Source organism: Fusarium solani (genome assembly GCF_023522795.1).
Source record: "Fusarium solani strain SB1 chromosome Unknown bctg00000006, whole genome shotgun sequence".
Lineage (NCBI taxonomy): Eukaryota > Fungi > Ascomycota > Sordariomycetes > Hypocreales > Nectriaceae > Fusarium > Fusarium solani.
The window spans coordinates 2,063,677-2,091,306 of NW_027072151.1; the positions used below are offsets into that span (position 1 = coordinate 2,063,677).

Genomic DNA, 27,630 nt, shown 5'->3' on the forward strand with positions numbered 1-27,630 from the left:
ACCCATTCTTTAGCCATCAATATCTATTTATCTGCCCTTTGTGTTTCCAGTATGAGATATTGTAAGCTCGGATACTGAATGTGAAGCTCAACCAACGTTAAAGTTGCACACAAGGCTGGGCTCTTGTGGTGTTGTGGCGCCTAAACTCTCCCCTCAAGCCCAGCCCCACCATGAATATCCCACTTCCGACCTCATCCATCTTCTTTCCCCCTCTAGACCACATCGCAACGACGTCGACGTCGACCACGCAACCACGAATAACCCGCCATATTGAAAGACAGTGGATCGAGGCCTGTTAGTATCAGGCAATTGCTGTCCCGCCCATTAGTCCTCGCGCATCACGCCCGGACGCCCATTCTCACCGAGTTGCCCTTCTCATTGCGCACACGACACCGACTCGACGTCCCCGCGAGACGGCCATAGAAGCTACACGCAACAATGCCTTACTTCAAGACGAGCCAAGAATGGCTCGACCAGTCCATCGCCCTCCTTGAGGCTCGACCCGCCACCGTACGTACTCCCGCCATCCTCACCTCCCACGGCGCATAGCTAACCACCAATCCCTCCAGACCCGCATCACCACAAAGTACTCGCTCAGCCCAGCGCCCTCGCGCCCCGACGACGCAGCAGCGACGGTCAAGCCCCCGCGCGGCAGCCTCGTCCTCAAGACGTACGACCCCGTCAGCGGCGTGACCCTCAAGTACCGCACCACAAAGGCCGCAGAGGTCTCCCGCCTCGTGCACGCCTCCCTCGGCCGCCTGGGGAGGAGCATGGCCGCCGTCCCCGACGTGCCCGAGGTGGCGATGGCGGACGCTGGCGAGGAGGAGCAGAAGGAGCAGCAGCAGGCCGCGACGTCACAACAACCGCCTGCGGCGCCAAGTGGAGGTGGTGGTGGAAAGAAGAAGAAGAAGGGCAAGAAATGAGGTGGTTAAATGTTGAGCGATGTAGTCAAAACTCGAGCTCTTTGCTGGGATAGTGACAAAGGCTATTTTTAAAAGAGCTGGGATCGGATATCTGATGAGATGACGAATAGATTTCGCAAGAAATCAAGATTAGAAGTATACATCTTGACCTTGAAGTCCTGGAACATTTACATGACTTCGCAGGAATATCATCTTTGAGAAATACCACCTGTCTTTGAAATCATGACGGGGCATCCGCTTTCATCCTTGACTGGCCTTCAACTAGAGAGCATCCTACCACACAACTTCATACATATTTCATCAGGAAGAGCATTAAGGCACGAGGAACTGCGAGCTTATTTATCTAATCAATTCATCTCTAATCGAGTGCTACAGTAATATCGTCATCCATAAACACAATTAAACCATCAATGCTGTTTTCATCCACCCAAAGTTCAATTCCCCCAAACGCCTAGTGCCGGTCCAAGCAAATCCAGCTTCAGGACTGGCCTCGATCGTTATTAGCCAAGTATCGCTGCCCCGAGGCTCGTCTCAGTGTAGAGTAACAAAAAAGGAAGTAAGACAGGGTATATGTTCATATGTGCGCGTACCCCTGGGCCCACTAGGCCCAGGCCAAAGGAAAGAAAACGACATGAGACGAGACATTTAGAAGTCCTCGTCGAAGGTGAAGTCACCGCCGTTCTCACCCTTAGGTGTCTCCTCCTCAGTGTTCTTGTTGGCGCTGTGAAGGACACCAGCCTTCTGGTAGTCACCGACACGCTTCTCGAAGAAGTTGGTCTTGCCACCCAGGGAGATGTTCTCCATGAAGTCGAAGGGGTTGGTGGCCTTGTAGACCTTCTCGTTGCCGAGGGCGACCAGGAGACGGTCGGCGACGAACTCGATGTACTGCTTCATGAGGTCGGCGTTCATGCCGAGAAGGGCACAGGGGAGAGCCTCAGTCAGGAACTCCTGCTCAATGGTGACGGCATCGGTGATGATGTCCTGAATGACCTGCTTGCTAGCACGGCCCTTGAGATGGGAGTGGAGGAGGCAGGCAAAGTCGGTGTGAAGACCCTCATCACGAGAGATAAGCTCGTTAGAGAAGGTCAGACCGGGCATGAGACCGCGCTTCTTGAGCCAGAAGATGGAGGCAAAGGCACCGCTGAAGAAGATACCCTCAACGGCAGCGAAGGCAACGAGACGCTGAGCAAAGGAAGAGTCCTTGTCCTGGATCCATCGGATAGCCCAGTCGGCCTTCTTGCGGATGCAGGGAATGGTCTCAATGGCGTTGAAGAGGTAGGTTCGCTGAGAAGGCTCCTTGATGTAGGTGTCAATGAGCAGAGAGTAGGTCTCGGAGTGGATGTTCTCCATCATGATCTGGAAACCGTAGAAGCATCGAGCCTCAGGGATCTGGACCTCGCCGCTGAATCGTTCGACAAGGTTCTCGTTGACAATGCCGTCAGAGGCGGCGAAGAAGGCCAGGATGTGGGAGATGAAGAACTGCTCGTCGGAGGTCAGGCGGTTGTTCCAGTCATGGAGATCCTTGGACAGATCAATCTCCTCGGCAGTCCAGAAAGAGGCCTCAGCCTTCTTGTACATCTGCCAGATCTATTGTGGCGTGTTAGTATTGCAGTCTAGGGTGGGGGCCACTTTACGCGTCTAAGACGCGTCACATACCTCATGGTACTTAATGGGGAAGAGAACGAAGCGCTGGGGGTTCTCCTGGAGAAGAGGCTCGTCGGCCTCCTCAGCCTTGATGCCAGCAGCCACAGTGGGCTTCTCCTGCTTCTCCTGGGTGACCTGCTTCTCTTGCCTTTTCACCTCCTCCCACTTGGCCTTCAGGTCGATAGCGGCGGTCTGGTTCTCCTTGTTGGAGGTACCGAAGTCGAGTTTCTTAGCGGGGGACTCCATCTTGAAGTTCTCAATGGCAGAGGCAGCCTGTTGGAAAATCGTGTTAGCTATCAATTATCCTTGTATAACGCGGAGAGGTGAACCGTCGTCGACATCACTAACCTGCTTGGAAGGGGTGACTTGCGCAGCCATTGTGTTGTTTGTATGTGTCTGATGGAAGAAATGGAACGAGATGTAGGCAAAACAAGGCAGAAACACGACAAAGGCTTTGTATGCGTTGTGTACTGTTGAAGGGAGAAGATGTGGACGCGGTGGTTTATGGTCTGGTCGAGATATGGGCTGAGGCAGACGGGATGGGCTTTTGTATAGCGGTGATGCGCTATCACGTGGATCGGAACGCGTCGCGGTGAGTTCTCTGCGTGGTGGGCCTGTGGGTCAATTAAGGCGCTAGCGGCTAGGGTGTCACTGCGCGTCACTGGGTGAACCAGGGGTTTTCGGTGCCTTTCGGGGCAGCGACCAGCAGCGCCAAGGCGCTAAGACGTCCGCTGAGACCATCTGAATCTCCAGCCACCAGCATGGAAGAGCCAAATGGGACGCGTAAAGACGCGTTTCGACAAGCTTCACGTTCGTCTTTGGCAAGGCCAAGTACTGTACTTTTTGTTTTTCCATCTCCACTGCCTTGTACCTGCGTTCATTGCAAGGGAGGATTATTCAGGCTTGGTCAGGGTTGACTGGCGTCATGGAGGGGCCCGGGTTTATCAATCAGCACATCCTTACATATCTCGCGTCGTTGGGGCAATGCGAAATGGGCTGCAGCTGGGGCATGACGCCCAGCGGGACCGAGCTCATCCGGGCGACTCAGGTCTTGAGGCGGTGGAGGTCATGAAGAGGTCGCAGAACATGATTCAATTCTGAGACGGTGTATTAGAGTGCTTGGAAAACCAGATAATCGGTCTCTGGAGCTGATGGTGTCTAATTGCCAATTTTCCGCGGCTCTGCATCTCCCCCCAATGGCCAGAGACGCGTTCACAGGGTCACACCGCGTTCGAGTCGGTGACGACCGAATGTGACGATACCAGCTCAAGGCTGGCGCGTCTCCAAGCATCTCCGGTTGCTAGAGCTATGCCGGGCACGGAAATTCCAGGGCTCGAACTAGGTTGTGTTGGGATAAGCCGATCCCTCAGCTCATGGCTCAGGCTCGAGGCTCTGACGCTTTGCTGCTTCGTGTTCCGCTGGTTCCAGTTGCTCGGTCGATCAGAATGCCAAGGAAATTTATCAGATCCTGCTCTCGCATGTAATTCGTCGACACCGACCCACGCGCCGGCATCCACTTTCGTCAATTAAACTCGTGTCTTGTCGTGGAGCTTGGTACTGTACATCACTCATTCACATATGATACATTCCACACGCGCCTCAAGGCCGTGGTCCATGCAAACATTATCTTAAACGCCTTGTCCATCGTGAATAACCCTTGAGAATCTGACTCACAGGGACCCGCCAGTTTCGTCAGCCTGTCCCTCTTCCGACTCCATCATGCATAACTCCGAGTATCCGGGGTCTAGCGTCGGTCCCTACGGTGGGACGACCGGCGATGGTTTCGTGACCCGGAATTAACCTCGCCCATCTCGACATCATGCGGCCGAGACTTGCTGCGACCAAAGAATCCACGGCCTTCGCGGACCCGTGCTGGCTCTGGCTGGCTCGGGTGACGACTGTGACGGCCTTCACGGCCTTCACGGCCTTCGCGGCTGCGTGGAGGTCTCTCCGACATGGATTCATGCCTTGACGGCGGGCTTGAAACGTATTCGGGCGGATCTTGCATCTGCAGTCGATCGAAATGTTCTGGGTCGCTAGGATCAACGGCTGGCAACGGCTGTCCACTCTTGCGCAAGTTCTCCTTGCCCTGTTCACGGAGGTATGCCTCGAGAAGAGCCGCGTTGCGGGTATTGGCCCGGAATGCGGCATCAGCAAGGTCGCCAATGAAGGGGATTATTCCAATACCAAAATCGAACAGGATGTTGACCATCATCCTAGCCTTGACAGAGGTTGGAAGTCCACCATCGATTTGCATGCATGTCTTCAGGACGAGAATTGCCATGAGCATGTCCAAGACGTCACCAATGCTATCCGGTTCTGTGTTAGTCTCATCATGCTTCCTGGGTTACGAGGGGCAACTTACGCAGGGATCAAGCCCAGGGCGCTGCCCCAGCCGAAACGGACACCACAGCAACTGAAGAGAGCCAGGTCTAGACGATAAGCTCGACGCTTAACCTTGGTCAAGACCTTGCCATCATGCTCAGAGATGCCCGGGGGAAGAGCCTTCTTGCGCTTCTTGAATTTGCCATTTGGCGTTCCGTTGAGGCGGGTGGCCGGGACTTGTTCAAAGTAAGGGTCCTGTATGGGTTAGCCTTCATGACCGCGGGGGAATATGAGCGCCAAGGAAGGATTCTTACCTCAGTTCCAAACTTGTTCTGTATGGTTTCCCCCAGAATTCTTTTGGTGACGATCTTGGCGATTGCGGACGTCATGGTTGCTGTCTATGAGAACCAATATGAACTCTGCTTCGAAAGCCAAGCGCGGTCTATCTCTATAGTTGAGTCGTATCGGATGCTGACCAAGGCCGGACGATGGCTGGCAGGAGCGTTTGCTCTCAAGGCGCTTATGTCGAATTCAACGTGGCAGGAACCAAAAAACGAGGCACAGTGTTGAAACACAGAAACCAAGAATTCTTTGAGAGAGACACCAGCCTTTTTGATCGATGCTAGTCTACCTGTGCAATCAAGGCTGCGCGGCCTCGTGGATTACCGGTTTTTTAAACAGCACCTATGATGGGATGACTGCGGTGAGGCAGCCCGGAGGCCTTGGGCGATGATGTAATTCCTGGTGCCCCTTCCAGCCATCACGGCACCACCCAAACTTCTGGAACCTGCAAACCACGGCGAACCCTTGCGATCTGGAAGCGTTGACTGGCTCAACACCACAGACTAAACCGTTCTACTGCTGCAATGCCGATCACGCGTGCGCTGGCGTTCTTCGTAAAACTTGGCTTTCTGAAACGACGCGAAGAGCGTTCAATGCAACGGGAGGGAGCTTGCTGTGATCCAGAGTCCAGGCCCTGCACCGCCACTCTCAACAAGCTGTATGCACCTAAATCGTGGCGAGTACTGTCAAAGGTGGCGCAGCACCCAAGCTCTGATCGTTGGGCAGCTCTAGAGGGGCAGGCGCGGATGGGTCTGGTCTGGTCTGTCTGTGATCTGGCTGGCTCACTGGTCTGATGCGATGCTGTCAAACCTGACAACAACACATCAAATCGCATCCGACGTCGACGATTTCGGCTATAGCAATTGTCTCCCGAACCCCGCATATCACAAGGAACGCTGCGCCCCATCACCCGCTTCCACTTTCTTGAGGTTCCATCTCTTTCGGCTGGCGGCTTGCGACTCCGACGACCGCGCGCGTCTTTTCGTTTGTCGCAGTTCCTCTTTGCGTCATCCCGGCTCTCGCGCCTCAACCATGGTCAGCTTGCCTTCACAGCTACGATCCCATCGCCGTCTCGCAAAGTCTTGAAAGGAAGAGAGAAACAAGGAAGAAATCAAGGAAATCGACATCCCACCATAGCATGCGCTGGGGGAGCTCGTTATCATGGCCAAATCACAGATGCAGTTAGAGGATTGTATGTGTTGCTGGCGACGCAACTGCAAACAGGAACTGACACAAAAACCGTAGGGCTGGACGACCTCTGCGTCCGCTTCATCATCAACCTCCCGCAGGAGGATCTCTCCTCCGTCGCGCGGATATGCTTCCAAGTCGAGGAAGCTCAGTGGTTCTACGAGGATTTTATTCGTCCACTCGACCCGACCCTGCCGTCCATGACGCTGCGCACCTTTTGCCTTCGCATCTTCCAGCACTGCCCTTTGTTGGCCAACTTCTCTGTCGAAAACCACACCAAGGCATTTGAGGAGTTCCTCGAATACAAGACCCGAGTTCCGGTTCGGGGTGCTATCTTGTTGAACGAGGCTATGGACTCGACCGTGCTAGTCAAGGGATGGAAGAAGGGCGCCAACTGGAGTTTTCCACGAGGCAAGATCAACAAGGATGAGGATGATCTTGACTGCGCTGTTCGAGAAGTCTACGAAGAGACAGGTTTGGACCTACGAGCCGCTGGGTTGGTGCCTACCGACCATAGACCCAAGTACATCGAGATTGCGATGCGCGAACAGCATATGAGGCTCTACGTCTTTCGCAATGTCCCGATGGACACCAAGTTCGAACCGAAAACCAGGAAGGAGATCAGCAAGATTCAATGGTACAACCTGTCCGAGTTACCTGCTTTCCGCCGGAAGAATAACCAACAGCAGGACACGGCTGCTATTCCCAACGCTAACAAGTTCTACATGGTTGCTCCGTTTTTGGTGCCCTTGAAGAAATGGGTCGTCTCGCAGAAGAAGATTGATGCGAGGAAAGCGGCCAGTGGCTCTCACCCTCACCGAGCTATTGACGAAGCTCATCTTGAGGACGATGCATGGAAGACCGACACCGGTGCCGAAACTGCCGACCAGGCGCCAGGCATAGACACACATCAAGGTGCTGAACAGGAGCTTCATCGGCTGCTGAAGATACAGCAACCCACTCAGGGCTTGCAGGCACCTACAGCTCCTGCTCAACAGGATAAAGGCAGTGCTCTCCTATCTATTCTTCAGGCTAAGGGCGGACCTGCAGACGCCGTGCCGCAACCAGGGGCTTACCAACCTCACACTCCTCTGGACATGACGGTTGGTGAGGCACCTCAACCTCGGACACCCCATCATCATAACCATCACCATATGCCTTCTATCACCACTCAGCAACCACCTCCCTCGTTCCCTTACTCGCCTAGCCAGGTCGCCCGGTGGAATATGCCCCCTCCACAGCAAGCGAGAAACGAACAGCCGTTCAGCCAACAATATCCTATTCCTGAGGGGCAGTACAAGAGCAACCAAGCTCCTTTGGTACATCCCCAGCCACTTCCTCCTCAGGTGGAAAGGTCTGTTTTCAACAGGAGCGTATTCCAAGAGGGCAATCAGCCCAACTATCCCGGTGCTCCTGTGCCATTCAACAACCCACAGACAGGACAGTATGGATATTCCAACCAGGCATCACAAGCCCCGATTCCTGTAGAGCCTCCAAGACAGCCCCAGTTGAACGGACAGTCGATGGCGCTTCTGAACGCTTTCAAGGGCGCAAACGCTTCAGCTCAGCTCAAAGAGAACATCCAACAACCTCAAATGCCCAACCCCGGCTACCAGGGCCAGAATCCAGCACCTGCTTACAGCAACTTTGGTGGACCGCAGATACCTCCACAAGTCCCCCCGCATACAGCTGGTATCCTAGGTGGCTACAATCGCTCTCAACCAAGTCCCAAGGAACTTCCAGGCTCCAAAGTTGAGCCGCCCGCCGATAACCACCGAAACGCTCTCCTCGGCATGTTTCGCAAGGAGGATCAGGCCCAGCCACACGCCCAGGCGCCCCAACATGGCGGTCAGCCTGCTTCTGGAAACCTGCTGAACGAATTGTTCCGTTCAGCGGGTGGAGATGCTCGGCAGGCTCAAGTTTCCTCGCGAGCCAGCGCAGACACTAACCCGTCCATTTCTCTGGAAGCGTTGTCTATCCACCCTCGGCCTTCTCAGTCTGGTACCCCTGGGTCTCAAGGAAGGGCAGATTATGGGCAGCAACATGGCCCTCTTCCCCAAGGACCGGCCACCTCTCAGCCCGCCCAGCCTATCCGTATTCTTCAGCGAGGCCAGAATGATCAGTTCCTGCGTGTTGGCGGGCCCTCGACAGCATCTCCACAAACTTCACAGGCGTCACCCAGTGGTCTTGCTGGTCACTTGCAGCCTGTGCCGGCGGGAGCCAGTCCCGGTGTCACACCGTCATTTCCTGCGCTCAACCAACGTCGTGAGTCTGGGCCTGACCAGAAACGACAACTTCTATCCCTCTTTGGAAAACAACCATCCCCTGCCAGCTTGGAGGCAGCTAAAGGAAAGGAGGTCATCGCGGGAACGCCGAGATCTCGTCTTGCTTCTTTGGCTTCTGGCGCCGGCGAGCCGGGGCTTGGAAACCTGCCCCCTTCTCGCCGCGGCAGCCAGACACCAATTTCACCCGCGGAGCGCACCTTTTTGCTAGACTACCTACAGTCTGTTACCAACAGCGCCAACCGGTGAGACAAACGTTGGGCATTTTGTTTTATCATGCGTTGGAGTATAGTTAGGATTGGGGGAGCATATTCAACGGGGTCTTGCTGTCTTGGTCGCGAAGGTGGCTAGTTACCTACTATCTAGATACTCACGATGCATTTCTCGCAACTTGAGTGTGCTTTGAGGCGCAATTAATTGAATATTTTTAGCCGCCGTGTTGGATTAGATGTTGGTGAACAAATCTAGGCTCGAAAGGTGACAGATCAAGGTTCCATGCTTGAATGTTTCTAAGGGGTGGCCTCGGTTGGATATTCGCATATGGGTAGAGGCGTGGCTATACACATCAGCAAGGCGCAATGCATCTGGATTTCCTAGGAGCAAGAATCTAGAAAATGGTTGAAACTGGGGAAGTCTCACGAGCATTTGTGCTTGGCGTCACGGTCATTAGGGGTAGTAGCATCTACGACGAGACGGAGAACATTGAACATGATGAAAACGTTCCAAAATTGCACCACATTTACTATAATATATGCCTCTAGGATAGTGTTCATCCTCTAATGTAGTGGGAGGCATCCTCAAGTGGCTAACATCTTTGGTGGGTGTGTATAAATAGGGGCTACACAAGATGATGATATGTTAACAGCTTGAGAAATATAATTCTTTCGAATGTGAAGACTTGATTCTCTACCGCTTGCACATATAGCGGATGCCAAGGCAGGGAGATGTTGGGTGATCACGCCCATGCCGATGAACACTTAAATGCGTGATCGAGATGTGAAGCACAAGAACTTCTGTAATTCGACCACAGTAGACCAAACTGAGGATTTGATCCATCAAACGGCTTCTTTCCGTCCCAGACGCTCCTGATTTGCCGATAAGCCCCTCCTCCTGAATCACGCACGCCACGGCACTGCCAGGCCAGCTCCGGAGCGTATACCCTTATATATCACTTCCGACGGCACGGTATTCAACAGACAGGCGTCAAAGTGGCCGAGCGGCGACTGTTCAGCAGTTCCTGACGAGGTGCGATTTCCAAGATAGCCGATGCATCGGGGATGGCGACGTGCGCTGACATAAGGTGGGCATGTCGATGCATCAGGGCTTGGGTTCGGAGAGCGCTCAATGTCATCGAGGCGCCTGTCCTCTACGCGCTTCTTTTTTGCTTCTTTTTGATGATTTTCACTGGATTTTAAACTTCTTTTTGGTTGTGTTACGTGTGGTTGAAGTGCATCTTTTGAGGGAGTTGATGGGCGTGAGGCCTGGTGATGCACCGTGATGGTGTCTTTGGAGGTGAGCTTTAGGATGACTTTAGGCCTCAGTCTTAGGCTCCACCCTGCTCCAGCCTTGCTTGTGCCAGAGTTCTTGGGTTCGAATCTTGTTGCTTCTCTTTTATTGATGTGTGTGTTCCCACCACAGGAGTGTTTGAGGGGTTCGCCTCCCCCTTTCCAGCCTTGGCGAGTGTAGATCTTTCAAAACTCCTACAAAGACACTGAGGGGTGTTACAAGTTATATATGAAAATCCAAAAGAACGTGATCGAGAGAGTCTGAAATGCTCAAGTGTTGCTCGCAATGGAGGTGCTGACGATGGTGCTTGGTGGTTGCCCAAGGATTTGGATACAATGACCATGTACCATTGACCGTGACGCGAAAACGAGATGAAGAACATAGCTTACTTTTGATTCCTTTGCTCTCATACTCCTTCATATTGTTGTCCCTGGTGCAAAGCGTTTTGCTCGAGTCACTTCTGGTACGTGGTAGAAGCCAGGGGCGAAGAAAGGGGGTTAACCAAGATGCGCGGAATGGCCCAAAAGAAAGATCATGGCACTGAAGGACTCAGATAAATCTTTGAAACCTTGCTCAAAATACCAGAAGGAAAATTATGAGCTTAGAACTCAATTGGCTGTCGGTTAGTTGAGCGACTGAGGTTGAGGACGCCTCAAGGCATCGCACATCACACCTCCTTCTTTTGCGCATGCGCCCACCCCCCTACGTAGGATACTCCGACCAAGGTAGGTATATATACCAGAAATCTGCGTCCCTTTGTCACCCAACGACAAAGGCGGCTCCGACTGGTCTAGTGGTCATATCTTGCGAGATAGTGATGAGGATTAGGATCCACATCCTAAGGCGCGTCAGCACCTGAAGGAAGGCGGTACACCTGAGGCTGTCAAGCCATAGCATGCGATCCGTGGTGGTGGAGCGCGCCTGTCGTTGTTGGGCCTTTCTTTTTTGCCATTTCTTTTGACTGTTTCCGTAGAAGTGAGATCGACAGGTGAGGCCTTGGCAATATCAATATTGTGTGTGTGTGTGTGTATGTGGGTGACTTGATGTTGGGAGGATGGTCACTGATCATAAGGCTGAGACTAGATGCCTACAAGTCAATCAAGAGATCGGACGAACTCCGAGAAGCGAGATCTAATGTTCGAATCCCACAAGAACAACGAGTTTTGGAAACCCAAGATTTCCCTTGATGAATGACACCACGCACGAATCCAGGGCACAAAAGGGGTCAACTACGGAAAAGGGTTTTGCATATCAAAATCTCATTTCTCAAACTCAAACACATTAAAATGCCATTGAAAACCAGGCAAATCGTACAAGGGTATCTCGTAAAAGAGCTTTCCATCTGGGCCTCGACAGGAAGCAGACACATAGACAAACATTAATGGAATCAGTAATAGTCCTCGTCATCCTCGTCATCCTCGCTATCATCTTCATCCTCGTCGTTGTCATCAGTCACATCCAGCACCTGGAAGCGGTTGGCGACCTGACTCGAGGACGCGGAGCCGCTCGAATAGTTGCGCTTCGACACGACGCCGGGCCTAGAACCCTTGGTCTGTGTTGGCAAGTTTCTTGGGGGCTGAGCGCATTCATCGGCTGCCCATTCAATACGGGAACCTTTGTATTCACTGCAGGAGAGCACCTGTCAGCTCCTTTGCCACCTAAGAAATAGACGGCCGTAATTCAGGGCAAATCAACTTACAGTCGGCTCATCATACAGTTTCGTGCAAAGATGGCGTTGTGGACCGAGTTGGTGCTGATGTAGCACTCATCCCTGAAAAACTCAACCTTGAGGACGTGGAGATTGTGAATATGCGCAAGATCTGCCCGAATGCTCTCCTCAGTGAGGTTGGGATTCCGGTTGCGGATGACAAAGTTGCGAGTGGCACCCCGGCTGATCTGGTGGCAGACATGAGGTGCAAGAATAAATTGCTGCTCGTTCCATTGTACGGGGATCTATCAAAGTGAGTCGATGCGGATCCTAGAGAAATGGCGAGTCACTCACTGGGGCGCCACGGATGCGCAAGCCATGCTCCCGGGCACGTTCAAGAAAGGCGGCAGCATCATCCCCGTACACGAACGACACGGTGGCAGTGTGCTCCTTCGGGCGAAGATAAACCTCAAGAAGGGGACCCCCGCGAACAACTGCAGTGATATCACCACGTCTAACGCCGGAAGGGAGGTTGAAGAGCCGGACTGATCTATGGGCGTTGCGCTCCAATCGTCGATTGGGATCGTACCGGTTGCCACCCTGCGGTGACTTGGGTTCCTGGCCCCATGGCTCGGTTGGCGATTCAACAGACGGCGACTGACTGACTGGGAAGGGGTCGGTATCGGGATGAGGCCATTCTCTGTTGGTCTCAGTCTGGTGATGGCCCTGGTAAGGAGGTGCTTGAGGATTGTATGCGTGGCCACTAGAGTTAGGCTGATAAGAATGCCCGTACGAGGCAAGCGGATCTGGATCGCTCAGCAGCTGGAGCCAGTTAGCAGGGTTCCATATGCAGGAAGGCGAAACAATGCGCCTATTCACGGAGAGAGTGTGTAATTGGGATCCTTAAAACGTACGTCAAGAGCAGCATTACTGATCCCTTGGTTGACGAGCTTCTGGCGAAGGCAAGCTATCAATAGATAAAGTTAGACATGTTCTCTCTGGGGTATTTGATAGCTCTGTGGGCATCTGAATATTATGATTCCTTGGGGCCATACCGTATCTCTGAGCGATCTTGACCAGTCTATCGTATTCTGCTTGAGAGATGTAAACTCCCGGGCCCTGAGAGTCCTTGGGTGAAGGTTAGCTTGGTGACTGGGAAAGATTCCGGTATGAGGTTTGGCTCGAGAAGGAACATACGTTTTGGTCCCTGTAGTAAATAGGCAGTTAGTTACTGAGTCCCAGTCATTCCTGCTGCAGGAGCGCCATTCGCATGATTGTGTCGATGAAGCACTCGTAGATAGGAAGGTGAGGTGCTTGGCACTTACTGCATAGAACTCATGTTCACGCCTGGTCACTACTGATCAAGACGCCTTTTCTCTTGAGAATGATGATATGGAAAAATAAAGGAGAGAATTGACGATGGCAGCGCCCGTGTTGATTTTATCTTCCAGATGCCGCTGGAGGACGAGGCGCTATGGCAGTGCCTGACAGCAGCAAACAAACTGGCAGAAATTTGATGCCTTGTATCAGTTCAACCAAACACCGGGAACATGAAAATTCCACGTGCCGCTGCCGGCAGCCAGCTGTCATCTGCCATCCGCCGCCTTGTTGGTCGCTCTTGCATTTTATGACCCCAGTAATTGACGGAACAGATGGATAAAGTTGATGGGACGGATGAAGCAAACACTTGTTTGTTTGTTTTATCATATCTGCAAGTTTCGAACTTATTACTTTGGGTTATGATAACAAGCAAGTCGATTCATGGGGTAGCTGTACATCATGGTTGGATATGAGTTGAGGAGGCAGATGATGTGCCTGCTGCGATATGATAAGGTACCCTGTATGATTGGTATCAAATATGTTGACCCAATGGTATCTGGAATATACTCAGCACACTCATCTTGGTAATCATAAAGGCGAATACAAGTCATGGCTCAGAGATGCTCGATATCAATACATCTGTTGACGCTGTCATGTGATCGAAATCAGAAAGTATGGATAGCTTCTTTTACATGCGGGACGAGTCTCGTTGCAATGAAACCCAAACTTCCACATCACCCCTGCGATGAAACGACGGGAAAGAGCGGCATCTAAGTACTCGTCCTTCATCAATCACCTTTGATATGTCCCGACAAACCTGAGTCAATAGCGTGCCATCGGATCACACCGGGCAGCGTGTAACCTGGTAGGTTGCGTTTAGAGCATCGGAGGATTAAAACGGTTGACAGAGACTAGCAAACGGCGGGATCTTTTTAGTTCGAGACAGCAGGCAGGCTGTCATCCCGCGCCTGACTTCAACGGGCAAGGAACAGCACGGCACGGCAAGGCATGGCAGAGGCAAATGGCTTTTCTCACTCGGCAGCAGCGCATGTTCTTGTCGTGATACACGACATCTGGGATCAGCAAAGGATACGAGAAGCACATGATGACGACGACAGGTAGCATCCATCCATCTAGAACACCCGCAAAAAAAGAAGAAGGCCCGGTTTAAAAGAGAAAATCTGGCTCTGCTGATGGAACCCTGAGCCATGTTTAGTGCATGATTACCGAGAATAGCGGGTTGGGTTGAGGGGACTCCGGCCTGGGACGGGGACGGCGGGGAGCGGGAGACGGGATCACAGGTTATTTTTAGGAAGGGAGAGCGGACAACACGAGATCACGTGTCGGGCCACCCAATCGAATTTGGCACAGGTGTCAGCCATCCGTGGAGATGAGATGGCCACACACACGCAACCCAGCCCCAGCTCGCGAACATGCCAGCCAGCCAGCACCTCACGCAGGAAACTCTGTCTGACTTGCCTGCGGTCGCTTGCTTGGTCACAGGCCTGCGATCGTGGTGGTCATTACTCATCGACTTGGTGAGAGCTTGATGAGGGGAAGGCTGCAACTCAAAAAGTATGATAGAGTAGTAGAGAAATGATGGATACGCTCAGATAAATAAACCTCGATCAGGGGTTGCCGTGTCAGACAGAGCTGAACGCTTATTGTTGTTTTCTTTTTCTCCTCAGCTGTCCGCCAGTCTCGACCAGGCTGTGCAACCACACTCGTGGGAGGCCAGCGCCACTGAGGCCCTGTGAGAAACCGCTACCGACCGCTGACGTCCACTGGAAAAAACGGCCGGGGCCCCCTCCCAAAAAGGAGACGCTGGTCGAAGTCAATCGAGGTACGTACCCTTCCGGGCAGTGCTTTGGTGCAACGGCGAGCCTATGAAAACGCAGGACGGGAAACAACCCCTGTCTCGCTCCTTCATTCAGGATGGGCTGTCCGGGTCTCCTGCTGGGCCAACACGACGCCAACGCTTTCCCTTGTTCATCCTCCGCTCCTCCCTCCCGTGTCCTTCCCTTCCATCCATCACGCTCCCTGTCCGCTTGCTTTTCTTGCTCAGGCTGCCTGTCCTCTCGCTTTTCTCTTCTGTATTCTTCTCGAGATTCATCCATTCCAGCGTTTTGGAGGTCAACGGCAACGACCATCATAGCTTGGCTGTCTCTCACTTTGCTATTTTACTACACTCGCTTCGCCATTCGTATACCACTCGCTTTTCCTGCTGTCGACTTGGATCACCCGTTTTTGCTTGTCTCGCATCATTCTCGTTCCTGTGACACGGCATCACGATTCATAACAACGGCATCATCATCATTTCGACGCTCCATCATCGAAGCTAGTAAACCTCTATCGAGAGTGCTGTGACTACGACCGCTGTAGCCACTTCCCCAAAACCACCCCGGCTCCCTTTCGCTCTCGACAAATCCATCCACATCGCCCATCATGCGTCCCGCCTCGGGCCTTGTCCAGCTGGCCGTCTGCGTCTCATCTCTCGCTCCCCTGACTGCAGCATGGCCTGACTGGTTCCTCCAATCCGACTCGATCGTCGTTGCTAGAGATGTGGTTCGGCAAGAGCGTACGTCAGCACCCTTGCACCCGAGAAAATTAGACACTAACCTGTCACAGTGCCACAAGAGACCGGCTTCCTCGAGCCTCGTGCGGACGAAGAGTCCACAACCCAGGAAGAGGCCACCAAGACTGGCAAGGAGGTCAAGACGACAAACCTCAACACCGCCAAGGTCGAAACGGGAACAGATGACTCGGAATCCGGCAAGACCAACACCGACGAGGAAACTTCGGCAACTGGAAAAGAGACCCGCAAGAAGGGAGAGACGGGAAAGACCAACACCAAAGATGCTAAGCCCACCCGAACCAGCTTCTCCTTTGATGTTCCCGCTGGCGGTGTGAACATGCAGACTCCTGAGACCTTGTTCCAGCCCACGCCTCTGTACAAGATTGGTGACTATGCCACCTTTGGCTGGAACTATACCTCGCTAAAGGGTACTCCCACTGCCATCGACGTGCTCGTCAGTTGCTCTGCCAATGCTGAGACATACACTCTCGCCGCCAACACAACCTTCGAGAAGAACCCTTCTTACACCTGGGACACGGGCAAGCAAGCCAACAATGTCAACGCTCCCCTTGTTGTTGGCCTTTACACTCTCATCATCAAGGACTCTGATATGGGCATCAGCGATGTCCCCGACCCAGGCTACCTCTCGGTTGCCAGGACCTTCCAGTTCGGCATGTACACCCCCCGAGACTACGTTCCATACAGCGAGTGGACTTGCGATGTTTGCAACGGCGCACCTGGTCTCAGCCATGGCGGCATCGCTGTGGTTCTGTCCATGACTCTGGTCACGATTGCCTCGTTCACCTGGTTCGTCACCGGCCTCGGTCTGCAATAATCAGCTTGTATTCGCGCTTGGCTTGGAGTTAGTTTTTCGGGTTCACGTATTCATTCGGCGGGCAAGCATCGAACGGGCATAATTATGCTCCCTTTTCACATTGGACATGCTATTCAGAAGCTTCTGGGGAGGGCGTTAGTAGAGGGATGATTTTAAGGTGAAGGTACCGCTCAAGGACGGGAAAAACTCCAATTTGGATGCTTCATGATCTGATCGCCACAGAGTAAATCATGTAATGATTCTATATACATCTTAATCTCGTCGGTCTTTAGGATTACCGAACGAAACAGTTTGTTTTCAAGGAAATATTTTACAATTTGGCACAGGTATCAAGTCGTCGTCATTGCCCCATCATTGTGCTGTGATCTGACATGGATCTACTATATGAGGCTTGGGCTTCTATTGAAGATGGTTCATGGGGTGCATGTTAACGTTAGTCTACTTGTGGGTATATGGTTATTTATGTCGGCATAGAACAATGTGTCGTTAAATGTTTGGCAACTCCCAACCTCGTCACTTTCATCATGACTGGGTATGGAGTTTGCATCTCACACCATCCGCAGCTGGAATCCAGCTCCCCTCTCTTCCCGATCCCGCCCCTGAAAAATGCCGGTAAAGTCGACGTCGCCCAAAGACGCAGCCTGGCCGCGCACAGGCGCATGTGGCTCCTGTCGCCGGCGCCGCTCCTGGCCGGCCTTGCTTGGAAACGTGGGGAACATGCTCTCAGGCTTGGGCTTTGGGTCTTGACGGAAGTATTCATGCTGGAGCATCTCGCGCGCCGTCGGCCTGCGGTCCGGGTCTAGTGATAGGAGGTCGGCTAGTAGACCGGCGCCGGCCGAGGTGAGGCCCGGGAAGCGGGCGCGAACGACGGAGCCGGATGCGGCAGCGGTCTTGGGAAGGCGGAGGGTTCGGGCGTTTGGCAGGCGACGGAAGCCCGGCCAGGATTCGTCTGTGGGAACACCGCAGAGCTCGAAAATGCGCGAGACCTGGTCGACCTCGTTTTTGCCTTGGAGAAGGGGTTCGCGGGTGAGTAGCTCGCCAAAGATGCACCCGACACTCCACATGTCGACGGCGGCGCCGTAGGTCTTCGCGCCGAGGAGGAGCTCCGGGGCGCGGTACCAGAGGGTGACGACGAGCTGGGTGAGCTTTGGCGGGGGGTCGCCGACGTAGCGGGCCATGCCAAAGTCGGCGATCCTAAGCTGGCCCCGGTTGTTGAGGAGGAGGTTGGACGTCTTGAGGTCACGGTGGAGGATCCAGTTATCGTGGAGATAGGCGATACCCGAGGTGAGCTGGAGAAGGAGGCGCTTGACCTCGGAGGAGAGGAAGGGCTCGGGCATGTCTTCGAGGATGCTCTTGAGGTCATGCTCGACGAACTCGAGGACGAGGAAGAGGGAGCTGCGAGGTGGGTTTGTTAGTTGTGATGTCTCGACGGCTGGAGAGGGCGCGTACTTGTCTGGTCGTGATACATCGTCTCCTACGACAACCTCCACCATGGACACAATGTTGCGATGCTGGCAATCCTTCAAGATCTGGATCTCACGCAGCCCCGTAACCGGCAGGCCATTCCGATCTGCAGGATCCAGCTTCAACCGCTTCAGCGCAACAACCTTGCCGGTAGCTTTGTCTGTTGCCCGCGCAACCCACCCATAGGTTCCCTCCTCGATATCATTCAGCTTCTCGTAGTTCTCGACGCTCCTGCACTTGGACCAGCCACCGGCAGGAAATCGCAGCAGTTTCGCGGGGGGTTGTTTCTCGGTGGCGCCAGCGCCGGGCTCGGGCGTGATCCTCCGTCGCTTCGAGGGCCGGTCATCGTCGACGTCGAGCGATGTTCTGGCCGCTGCGGCCTGCGCTTGCTTCTCCGCCTCGAGCTTGCGGGCCTTTTCTGCCTTTTTGCGTCGCTTCTCTTCCTTGAGTTTGGCGTCGAGACGGGCGTCTTCTTCGGTGTCTGCCCACCGCGACTTGCTGGACATGACGGGACGTGGAGCGCGTGAGTGATTGATGGGGCAACGTAAAATGGCTCTCTTCAATTATTCCAAGACTCGAGACTGAATGAGGCGATCGATTCGTGTGTTGTTGCGTGTAAAGAGTTGGGGTTGCTCGAGCTTTCCCTGCGAGCTCGGGGAATTTGTCTTATCTTATCAGCAGCGGCTGTTCAACTCCAAGAAAAGCATCGTCATTGGCGCTTGACATGTGCTTGCCGGCGCCTTCTCAATGAGAACCTCACTAAAACCCTGCACAATTGACAGGCCCCGAAGATGATGAGACCACTCAGCGCTCGACCGCTTGCGAGGCTCGGCGGAAGTCGTTGGGTACAGAGGCCTAGCTTTGGAGCTGCTAGAAGCTTCTCATCGACTATTCGACGGCGTCAAAGCGAGGGTGAGGGTGAGAGGAAGTGGTCTACGCCTTTGGCCAAGCAGCTCTTCGAGGCCATCTCTGTAAGAATGCCAAATTTCAATTATATAAGCCAGGCTGACATCGTAGATAACCGGCCCTGTTCCTCTGGCGAGCTACATGCGCATGTGCTTGACGGGTGATCTTGGAGGCTACTACACCGGAGCCATTGGCGAAGGACGGGACCAGTTTGGAGCAAAGGGCGACTTTGTGACATCACCAGAGATATCTCAGATCTTTGGGGAACTCATTGGTATCTGGTTTCTCGCTGAATGGATTAGCCAAGGTCGACCTAAGCAGGGCGTGCAGCTCATCGAGGTTGGGCCCGGCCGAGGTACTCTGATGGACGACATGCTTCGGGTGAGTGGTTGCCTCTGTCATATTCTCAAGGAGAGTTACTGATATGTTTCCAGACGATCCAGAGGTTCCCTGCAATGTCTAACAGTATTGACGCCATTTACATGGTCGAGGCGAGCCGCGAGTTGAGAGACGCCCAGAAGCAGCTTCTCTGCGGTCCGGATGCTTCATCATCAGAGTCCAAGGCTGGCTTCCATAGCCCGAGCAAGTATAACGGGAAGCAGATTGTTTGGACGGACACTATCAAGTCCATTCCCATCGGTGAGTGCCGCTCATCAACTTATATCGAACTCTTGCTAACATATTGTCCAGAACCTGACAAGACGCCGTTGATCATCGCCCACGAGTTCTTTGACGCCCTCCCCATCCACAGCTTCCAGTCAGCTCCGGCTCCCCCACCACAAAACAAGTCCTCCGCCTCTCCTCAGCCACAGCAGCCGTCACACGACACCAAGCCCACCATGGAGTGGCGCGAGATGATGGTATCGCCAACTCCCCCTGGTGCAACCCACGCCGACCTCGGCACGCCCAAGTTGGAGCAGCATGAGCCTCCCCCGAGTTCCAACTCATCCTCTCCTCGGGAACCACGCGGCACTCACGCTTCCTCCCCGAGTCTTCGCCCCGGTACCGCAAGCTCAAGAACGTCCCGGACTCGGTCATTGAGGTGTGCCCAGATGCCTCCATCTACGCCACCGACTTTGCCGCTCGCATCGGCGGCTCTCCCCAGCATCCCAAGCCCAAGCCTAGCGGTGCCGCTCTCATCCTTGACTACGGAACCTCTGATACCATCCCCATCAACTCTCTCCGCGGCATCCGCCAGCATCGTCGCGTGAGCCCCTTTTCCGCCCCGGGTCTCGTCGACCTGAGCGCCGACGTCGACTTTACTGCCATTGCCGAGGTGGCCACCTTGGCGAGCGAGGGCGTCGAGGTCCACGGTCCCATCAACCAGGGGGATTTCCTTGAGCTAATGGGCATTCGTGAGCGTGCCGAGATGTTGACCAAGGCCCCTGGCGTTGACAAGGAGACTGCTGGCAAGATTGATGGAGCGTGGAAGAGGCTTGTTGACAAGGGACCGGATGGTATGGGCAAGCTTTACAAGGCTCTGGCTATTCTACCAGAGAACGATGGACGAAGACGACCTGTTGGATTTGGAGGCGATGTCAATGCTTAGACATGACGGATCAGCCAAGATATCGGCCATAAATGGTGTCTCAAGAGGCGGAAAGAAGACACATGTACTATCGTGTAAACCCATCAAAATCGGTATGGATTGTATAGGTACTCAGGGAGTCGTGTAAAATTCAGGTTCTATCCTTTCACTATGTAACACGTCACGCAACCCAGCCCATACAAGATAACAATGGAAAAGAGAGAGATCAAAAAACACAAACTTCCGATTCATTCACCAGTCCCAGAATTGTTGCCCATCACATAGGTACCTACTTGTATACAAAGATGCGCTAGCTGTCAGTTATGCGCAATCTTGTCCCTTGCCCCTACAGCTTCTTTTATTTGCCTTTTACAAGCTTCGCGTCCTCGTCGTCACTTCCATCATCAGAAAACTTGTCTCCATCCTCGCCAATGGCAAAGATGGTCTCGTTTTCTAGTGACTCGCGAGGAGCTGTGCGAGTGTTTCGTTGTTGGCTGGCACTTTGTGACGAGCCAGAGAACGACAGGCCGTTGGAAGCCTGAGAGTTGTTCTGAGGCTTGCCCAACTGAGCCTCCTCATCGTCCGAATCTTCTCCAGGGACACCAATGTCGCCAATCTCAAAGTTGCCGTCATCGTCCTGGGCGATCTCGTCACTCATGGCGAAGCGGCGGTTGTTGGCAGTAGGTCGCCAGAGGTAAGCGATCCAGGCAACGTCCGCCAAGTACACAATGTTCAACCAGCCATCAAGGACGAACCATCGCGTCTTCCAGTGGAAGGGGACAAAGTCAGGGTCGCTGGAAGAGGCAAAGGTGAAGCTGTTGAAGAAGAAGAATCCAAAGATGACCAGGACGCTGATGAGGATGGCCCACCAAAGCTTCCTGTACATGGCCTCCTTGGCGTGCTGCTTTCGCTCACGGAGGTCCTTGAGAGTGAAGTTGAGAGAGTTGAGTGTCCACACATAGAAGGCAGTGAGTGTGCCAGCCAGGGGGAGCACAATCAGGAGGATAAAGGGGCCTGGAGTATGTTAGCAAAATGGTTCAGAAAAGGTCAAGGATAAGTTCTTACCTGCGGTCTCAGGAGTGATGGAGAGGTTGGTGATGGAGTACACCAGTCCAAACAGGAAGTGTGCAGCGGCAAGCCATCGGACCCAAATCATGGTTCTACCAAGTGTGGGCTTCACCACGCCATAACCCATACAGACGATAAGCAGCAGGAAGAAGGAAAACGAGTTTCGGGCCGCATTGAGAACTCCAACAACAGTAAGTAGAACCTTGGACCCAATGTTGGCGCCATTGCGGTTTTGGTAGTCTAAGTCGGGTCAGCACAAGCTAGTCAACCCCTGGATCAAGGTACAAACCATAGAAACCCCAAGTCATGAGCATCTCGAGGACCAGGAAAATCAAGATAGCCGTAATGTAGTTCTGCACAGCCACTATGATATGTTAGCGCAAGGGCCAGCACAATGGTTAAAAGACGCGCTTACAGATGTCATGACGGTGCTGATAGTACAAGAAACCCCAGAAGACGGCGATCAGAGCATAAAGGATAGTCATTCCACCATAGAAGGGCAACTTGGGGATTTGAGTGGCCTGAAGCTCGCCGTAGGCGTTGCGGTACTCGACAACGGCATCGTATTTCTCGGTGTTGTACTTGCCCGTCAAGACACAGTAGTAACCGGTCTTCTTGATGGCATAGTTGATCGGGGTGGCCTTGTTGAGGTGGACAGCCTTGGTGAGGATCAAAGTCGATGACCTCTTGTCGGCGTCGGGGGCCAGGATGAACTTGCCCTTGTCGGTCTCGTTACAGAAGTTTTGCTTGATCAGATCGTCCCTGCAGACTCCAAATCGCTAAATGGATACGTCAGATGGGAGCCGAGACTGGGGGGTATTTGCGCGAATGCTCACGTTGGCGGGGTTATCGGGATCCTGTACTCCAACGAGGCCCCTGTCCTTCCACTCGAATATCACCAAGCTGGCGATCGGATCTTTGTCGTTAGACTGGCTGGTGTTGAGGAACTTGGTGAGGATGAAGGGATCGACGGGTCCGCCCCATGAGCTTCGGCTATACATGCCTGGTCTATGTTAGATCGAATTGCGCGATGAGCTTGATTTATATAGCTTACCGGTGCAGAACTCCTGGTAACCATCTTTCTCGCTCTAATGACTATTAGCAACTTGCGCCCGAGGATCCGATCAACAGCACCGTACCAGCCCAACCTCGTAGGCCTGAGCAGTCCAAAGGGACATGCCCAGCACGAGCAGTCCCGTGAGGAACCTCATGTTCGATATATCGTCGTCGTTGTTGCGGCGGAAGCTTCGGGACAAGTAGTGGGGAGATAGGAGAGTGTGATGTTGGATGATGGTCGAGGCGAGGACAGGACAGAGAGGGAGAGCTAGGGAGCTTCGAGACGGACGTTTAAGTGGTGGCGTCGCAGCTTCTACAATTTATGGAGCATGTCGAGCCGGCCAAAAGGGATCCTTCTGCGCGACGGGGGAGGTCCTAAAGAGAAAAGAATTCGATGAATATCTCGAAAGGAAAAAGGCGTCGATTCTCGACTCGTATGTAGAAGACGCAGGTATTAGAGAAAGAGGGAGCCTTGCGGTTTGAAGGGAGCAAGATACCCTGGTATCCACGTATACGTAATTGGCCGCCCGTGATGCCAGGTCAGCAGCGGCGGCAGGAGAAACCGTGGGCTCCTGCCTCTTCATTGGCTGGTCGATCGCGCCAGTCGTCCCGATAACGATAAGCCCCAGGTACCATGGTTAGCATGGCGCATCATTCGCGATGCGAAATTCATCTTTATAGCTTCATCGACGGCAGATCATCCTCTTGACTTGGTAGTTTTGGACTGACGCAACGATGGGTAAAGGAACGGACAAGCTATATGTGAGCACTTTCATCATCTCATTGCGATAGTTACATTCGCTAACCCCAATTGCACTCTAGATCACCCATTCAGAATGGTCTTCTTCTGACGCCTTCTCCGCCAGCGTCGGCGCTGGAGCCTCCTCTCGCAACCAACACAGCAACGCCTCCTTCCGTCGCCTCCCCTTCAACTTTTGCGCCGCCAGTCTCCAGCCCTTCAAGAACCCCGTATGCACACCCGACGGCACCATCTTCGATGTTGAGGTCATCGGCGCCTGGCTCGACAAGCACCCTAACCAGAACCCCGTCAACGGCGAGCCCCTGCAGAAGAAGGACCTCATCCGTCTCAACTTTGCTCGAAACTCAGAGTCAGACTCGCTTGGAGCTGGCCTCAGCGATGGAAAGGGCGACCTGATCGACCCCGTCACATACAAAGTCTTTACCGACAACACACACATCGTCGCGATTCGCCATGGCACCTCCGCCAACGTCTTTGCTTGGGATACGGTCGAGCGCATGAATATCAAGGCCAAGATGTGGGTTGACCTTGTGAGCGACGAGGAGTTTACACGCGCCGACATTATTACCCTTCAAGACCCTCAGAACGCGGCCAGTCGCAACTTGGATCAGTTCAAGTACCTCAAGGACGGCCACGAGGCGCAACTCACCAAGGACCAGGAGGAGGAGCGAAAGGCCGGAAATATCAACTCCAACGCACTGGGAAGCATGGGCGACAAGGTCTTGCGCGCAAAGGCGGCGGTGGACAAGGCGCGCAAGGCCCGAGAACAAGGTGGCGACGTTAACCGCAGCTCAACAGCTTTGTCTAAGCCCACTGCTGGTACCCCCACCGTGGTCAGGCAGAATATGATCAAGGACAAGAAGTTGGCAGCCAACTCGGCTGCTTACACCACAGGAAAGGCCGCCGCCAGCTTCACGAGCACAGGGCTAACGCCTGAAACGAGTGGCGAGAGGGCTCTCCTCACGGATGAAGAGTACATGCTCAAGCCGAAGCGCGTCAAGACGACAGGTTATGCCAGAATAGAAACCAACTTGGGCGACCTCACCGTCGAGCTGTATCCAGAGTTTGCGCCCAAGGCTGTATGGAACTTTATCAGGTTGTCGCAGACGGGCTTTTACAAGGGCGTGGCCTTTCATCGAAACATTCCCAACTTTATGATTCAGGGCGGCGATCCGTCAGGGACTGGTCGAGGAGGACAAAGTATCTGGAACAAGTACTTTGACGATGAGTTTGAGGGTCCCCATACTCATAACGCTCGAGGAACAAGTGAGTATACCCATTAGCTTGTTTCTTGCATGAAGCTAACGCAGTCTCTAGTCTCAATGGCCAACAAGGGCAAAAACACAAATTCGAGCCAATTCTTCATTACGTACAAGCCGACACCTCATCTGGACCGCAAACACACCGTCTTTGGCCGCGTGGTCGCCAATCTCGATGTCCTCTCCAAGATGGAGGATGTTCCTACCGATGGTTCTAATCGACCACTCAACAAGATCGTCATCAAGGACATTGTCGTCTTTCACGACCCATTCGCCGAGTTTCAAACGCAAAAGAAGGAGCAGGAGCGCCAGACCAAGGAACAGGAGGAGATCCGCCTAAGGGGAGGCACTGACGACGACAAGACAACCTGGACCGGCAAGCGGATACGGAACGATGGAACCATTGAATCTGCTGGTGCCAAAGAAAGCGTTGGAAAGTATCTCCAGGCTGCGGTGCAGCAAAACACATCAACAGCAAACGAGGCAGACCTGGACGATGTTGATACATGGGAGGAGCCTGCACGCAAAAAGGTCAAGGGGAGAGGCTTCGGAAACTTTGACAACTGGTAAACAAGGACATCGACACCCATTCCATTCTTTCAAGGATTTGCATTATATTGTCTTTAAAAACTCTAGTATGTCTGTCCAAAGTCTTCTCATCTTTCAGAGATTGTTGCTAAAGGGACAGAGCGACGGCGTATAGTGTGAATACCCAACGTCTGGTCGCATATGTTCGTGTGACAACAATGCGAAGCTATAGAACATAATAGGAAGGGTCGCTGATTATATGTGTTCCGAGCTGATGGGCTGTGCGATGGACGGCAAGTCAAACCATGGCAGGTAGGGCTCCGATTTCGACAGCTGGAAGCTCATCCAACAGCGCTGTGCTGAGTGTAGGTGGCGCAACCTTCTCTTGTAACAGTCCTGCGACGACTCGTGCCTGTTCAAGGGCGGTCTCCTTGTGGATGACCTGCAGTCTATCGATGGCGTACTGTCTCGTCTCAGAGGTGCAGGCTGACGACATGCCAACGACGTACAGGGGCCAGACAATAGTGTGGTTGGCCCCTGCGAGGCTCATGAAACGCTCTGCATTATCGCTCTGAGCTTTGGACCGCGTCGGATCGAATAGCGGTAGACACCCCGTGGCGCCGGTCGTCGGCTCTGATTTGGACCTGGCTCGCGCCTCATGTGTAAGGGGGGCTAATAGAGCACGGCAGATCTGCTTCTTCGCAGGAACTGCCACCGCATGCCCTTCTCCCCGAGATTCTGCACATCCCGAATGCTAACAACGCCGAGATGTTGAGGAACGCTGGCTACAATCGCCTTGCCAAGCATGCCCAGCAGCGTGATCGATTTGGCAAGCGATTTGCGATGGCAATCTGAGAGCGCGTATAAATCATCTTCTCCAATGGCTAAGCAGAGCTGCTCAATCATGGTTTCAGCCAGAAGTATCCGTATACCCCGGGCAACGTTCCAGGTGGTAGATTGAATAAGGCCCTGATAGACATGACATGTCTCTCCGAGGACTCGAGCATCCGGTTGCGTCAGCTGGACATGATGGTACTTCCACGATTCCGGTAGGTCGGAGAAAATGGAAGCGAGTCCTTCATCGGCGCTAGATACTTTGTCCACGATCTCGTCGAGAGTTGCGAGCTTGCCTGTCTTGATATCGTACCGAACCTGCAGTGCCCTGTAGATGGGTTCTGCGACCAGCCAGGCCGGTCCGCCGGATTGATATACAGGGGGAATCTCTCGCCGGAGGTCTATCAAAGTCTGCGGCATTGGAAGACCACTCTGAATGCAGCTGATGAGAACAGTATGGCAAAGCATGAGGAACATGCGAACACCTGCTTTGGTTTGAAACTGCCCAGGGCCTCTCATGCGTGCCAGGGCAGCAGCACCACTTACATGATCCTGCCATGCTCGCATCGTGTGCGGGCTATATCCAGAGATGAACTCATAGGTACCAAGGATCAAGACAGCCAGCATGGTAGTGTCTTTTACCGCCTCAACTGGGTCGCGAAGGGCGTCGTGAGTTAGCTTGAGGGCAATGGCATAGCTCTGCTGAGCTCGGGTCCTAGTCTCGGAACAACCAGTGACTTGGGATAGCCCTACGAGACCAACAGCTGTCATGCTGACGGTCACTGGATCGACTCGAGCTTGGTTCGAGTCTGGGGGCTTCCATACGTCGTACATAAAGGCATAATTCTGAGACCAGCCATAATCCGCCGTCACGTAGCGAGAAAAGAAGAAGGCAGTTCCCTGTTCTTGAAGCTCAGAGGACAAAGCGTCACCCAAGAGGGCTTGATCCGAAGAAAGGCCATTGACATCATCCAGACTCTCAGTTGAAGACTCGGAGGCTGATGGACTAGGATTGTTTGTCAGAGCTGATAGGACCGGAGCCCGACACCTGGCGGTAGATTTCCGGGATCGCTTTACCGGAGCCTTAGAAGCGGGAGCGGACGCAGAGCCGGAAAGGGAATCTGATTCGGACACGAAAACTGGGGATGACTTGGACAAGGGTTTGGTGGAGGACAGGGGTATCGGAGATGTCGACGTTTGACTTTGGGCGGTGGGCTGTGTCTTTTTCCCAGCAACTGGTCGAGAACGTGTCTTGGCGGCCTTGTTGATAACATGGGAGCTCTCATCTCGGAACATGAGATCGACGAGGTTGCGGTAGCCCGGGCAAGCCTGATTTCGCTTCTCACATTGCCCACAGGAGGGTTCTTTCTGGTCACACTTGATAGAGAGAATTCTCATGTTAGCACGGACGTGGGCCAGCGAGCTGCGAGAGAAATGCAACTCTGGAGGTAGGGAGTCAACTGGGCAGCGGTGGTGGGCTAACTCACGCGGATCTTGCGGAGGCGGCAGTTTGAACAGCCCCCTGAGGGCTTCCCGCAGTAAACCATGGTGACAGACGAACGAGGCGTCGCCTCGCGGGGAGCTGAGATCGGATGGATGAGAAAGTAAGACTGACTAGTATCTGCGAGGCCAAGTCTCA

General features: G+C 53.5%; 11 protein-coding genes across 11 annotated transcripts; 5 read left to right on the forward strand and 6 right to left on the reverse strand.

Annotated features, from left to right (window-relative positions):
- Positions 1 to 438: 438 nt before the first annotated feature.
- Positions 439 to 923, forward strand: MRS44_010367 (uncharacterized protein; the record flags this gene model as incomplete). The annotated part of the gene is made up of 2 exons (XM_046279518.2): positions 439 to 510; positions 570 to 923. The coding sequence occupies 2 exons, from the start codon at positions 439 to 441 to the stop codon at positions 921 to 923; spliced, it is 426 nt and encodes a 141-aa protein (XP_046131192.1).
- Positions 924 to 1,568: 645 nt separating this feature from the next.
- On the reverse strand, positions 1,569 to 2,945 carry MRS44_010368 (uncharacterized protein; the record flags this gene model as incomplete). Its single annotated transcript, XM_046279517.2, has 3 exons — positions 1,569 to 2,510; positions 2,580 to 2,840; positions 2,916 to 2,945. 3 exons carry the CDS (start codon positions 2,943 to 2,945, stop codon positions 1,569 to 1,571), a joined length of 1,233 nt encoding a protein of 410 aa, XP_046131191.1.
- A 1,366-nt stretch (positions 2,946 to 4,311) lies between these two features.
- On the reverse strand, positions 4,312 to 5,281 carry MRS44_010369 (uncharacterized protein; the record flags this gene model as incomplete). Its single annotated transcript, XM_046269860.2, has 3 exons — positions 4,312 to 4,876; positions 4,933 to 5,147; positions 5,207 to 5,281. 3 exons carry the CDS (start codon positions 5,279 to 5,281, stop codon positions 4,312 to 4,314), a joined length of 855 nt encoding a protein of 284 aa, XP_046131190.1.
- A 1,114-nt stretch (positions 5,282 to 6,395) lies between these two features.
- MRS44_010370 (uncharacterized protein) lies at positions 6,396 to 8,953 on the forward strand (the record flags this gene model as incomplete). Its single annotated transcript, XM_046269861.2, has 2 exons — positions 6,396 to 6,426; positions 6,480 to 8,953. 2 exons carry the CDS (start codon positions 6,396 to 6,398, stop codon positions 8,951 to 8,953), a joined length of 2,505 nt encoding a protein of 834 aa, XP_046131189.1.
- Positions 8,954 to 11,597: 2,644 nt separating this feature from the next.
- Positions 11,598 to 13,197, reverse strand: MRS44_010371 (uncharacterized protein; the record flags this gene model as incomplete). The annotated part of the gene is made up of 7 exons (XM_065620092.1): positions 11,598 to 11,748; positions 11,910 to 12,163; positions 12,213 to 12,680; positions 12,773 to 12,825; positions 12,914 to 12,986; positions 13,056 to 13,065; positions 13,184 to 13,197. The coding sequence occupies 7 exons, from the start codon at positions 13,195 to 13,197 to the stop codon at positions 11,598 to 11,600; spliced, it is 1,023 nt and encodes a 340-aa protein (XP_065476281.1).
- A 2,426-nt stretch (positions 13,198 to 15,623) lies between these two features.
- MRS44_010372 (uncharacterized protein) lies at positions 15,624 to 16,588 on the forward strand (the record flags this gene model as incomplete). Its single annotated transcript, XM_046269859.2, has 2 exons — positions 15,624 to 15,756; positions 15,807 to 16,588. The coding sequence occupies 2 exons, from the start codon at positions 15,624 to 15,626 to the stop codon at positions 16,586 to 16,588; spliced, it is 915 nt and encodes a 304-aa protein (XP_046131187.1).
- Positions 16,589 to 17,136: 548 nt separating this feature from the next.
- MRS44_010373 (uncharacterized protein) lies at positions 17,137 to 18,558 on the reverse strand (the record flags this gene model as incomplete). The annotated part of the gene is made up of 1 exon (XM_065620093.1): positions 17,137 to 18,558. The coding sequence occupies one exon, from the start codon at positions 18,556 to 18,558 to the stop codon at positions 17,137 to 17,139; it is 1,422 nt and encodes a 473-aa protein (XP_065476282.1).
- A 285-nt stretch (positions 18,559 to 18,843) lies between these two features.
- MRS44_010374 (uncharacterized protein) lies at positions 18,844 to 20,507 on the forward strand (the record flags this gene model as incomplete). The annotated part of the gene is made up of 5 exons (XM_065620094.1): positions 18,844 to 19,023; positions 19,070 to 19,339; positions 19,393 to 19,597; positions 19,649 to 19,960; positions 20,011 to 20,507. The coding sequence occupies 5 exons, from the start codon at positions 18,844 to 18,846 to the stop codon at positions 20,505 to 20,507; spliced, it is 1,464 nt and encodes a 487-aa protein (XP_065476283.1).
- A 337-nt stretch (positions 20,508 to 20,844) lies between these two features.
- On the reverse strand, positions 20,845 to 22,765 carry MRS44_010375 (uncharacterized protein; the record flags this gene model as incomplete). The annotated part of the gene is made up of 7 exons (XM_046269855.2): positions 20,845 to 21,500; positions 21,552 to 21,794; positions 21,844 to 21,918; positions 21,970 to 22,333; positions 22,391 to 22,557; positions 22,609 to 22,642; positions 22,694 to 22,765. The coding sequence occupies 7 exons, from the start codon at positions 22,763 to 22,765 to the stop codon at positions 20,845 to 20,847; spliced, it is 1,611 nt and encodes a 536-aa protein (XP_046131184.1).
- Positions 22,766 to 23,345: 580 nt separating this feature from the next.
- MRS44_010376 (uncharacterized protein) lies at positions 23,346 to 25,199 on the forward strand (the record flags this gene model as incomplete). Its single annotated transcript, XM_046269854.2, has 3 exons — positions 23,346 to 23,372; positions 23,433 to 24,636; positions 24,688 to 25,199. The coding sequence occupies 3 exons, from the start codon at positions 23,346 to 23,348 to the stop codon at positions 25,197 to 25,199; spliced, it is 1,743 nt and encodes a 580-aa protein (XP_046131183.2).
- A 256-nt stretch (positions 25,200 to 25,455) lies between these two features.
- Positions 25,456 to 27,389, reverse strand: MRS44_010377 (uncharacterized protein; the record flags this gene model as incomplete). Its single annotated transcript, XM_065620095.1, has 2 exons — positions 25,456 to 25,801; positions 25,873 to 27,389. The coding sequence occupies 2 exons, from the start codon at positions 27,387 to 27,389 to the stop codon at positions 25,456 to 25,458; spliced, it is 1,863 nt and encodes a 620-aa protein (XP_065476284.1).
- Between the last annotated feature and the right edge of the window lie 241 nt (positions 27,390 to 27,630).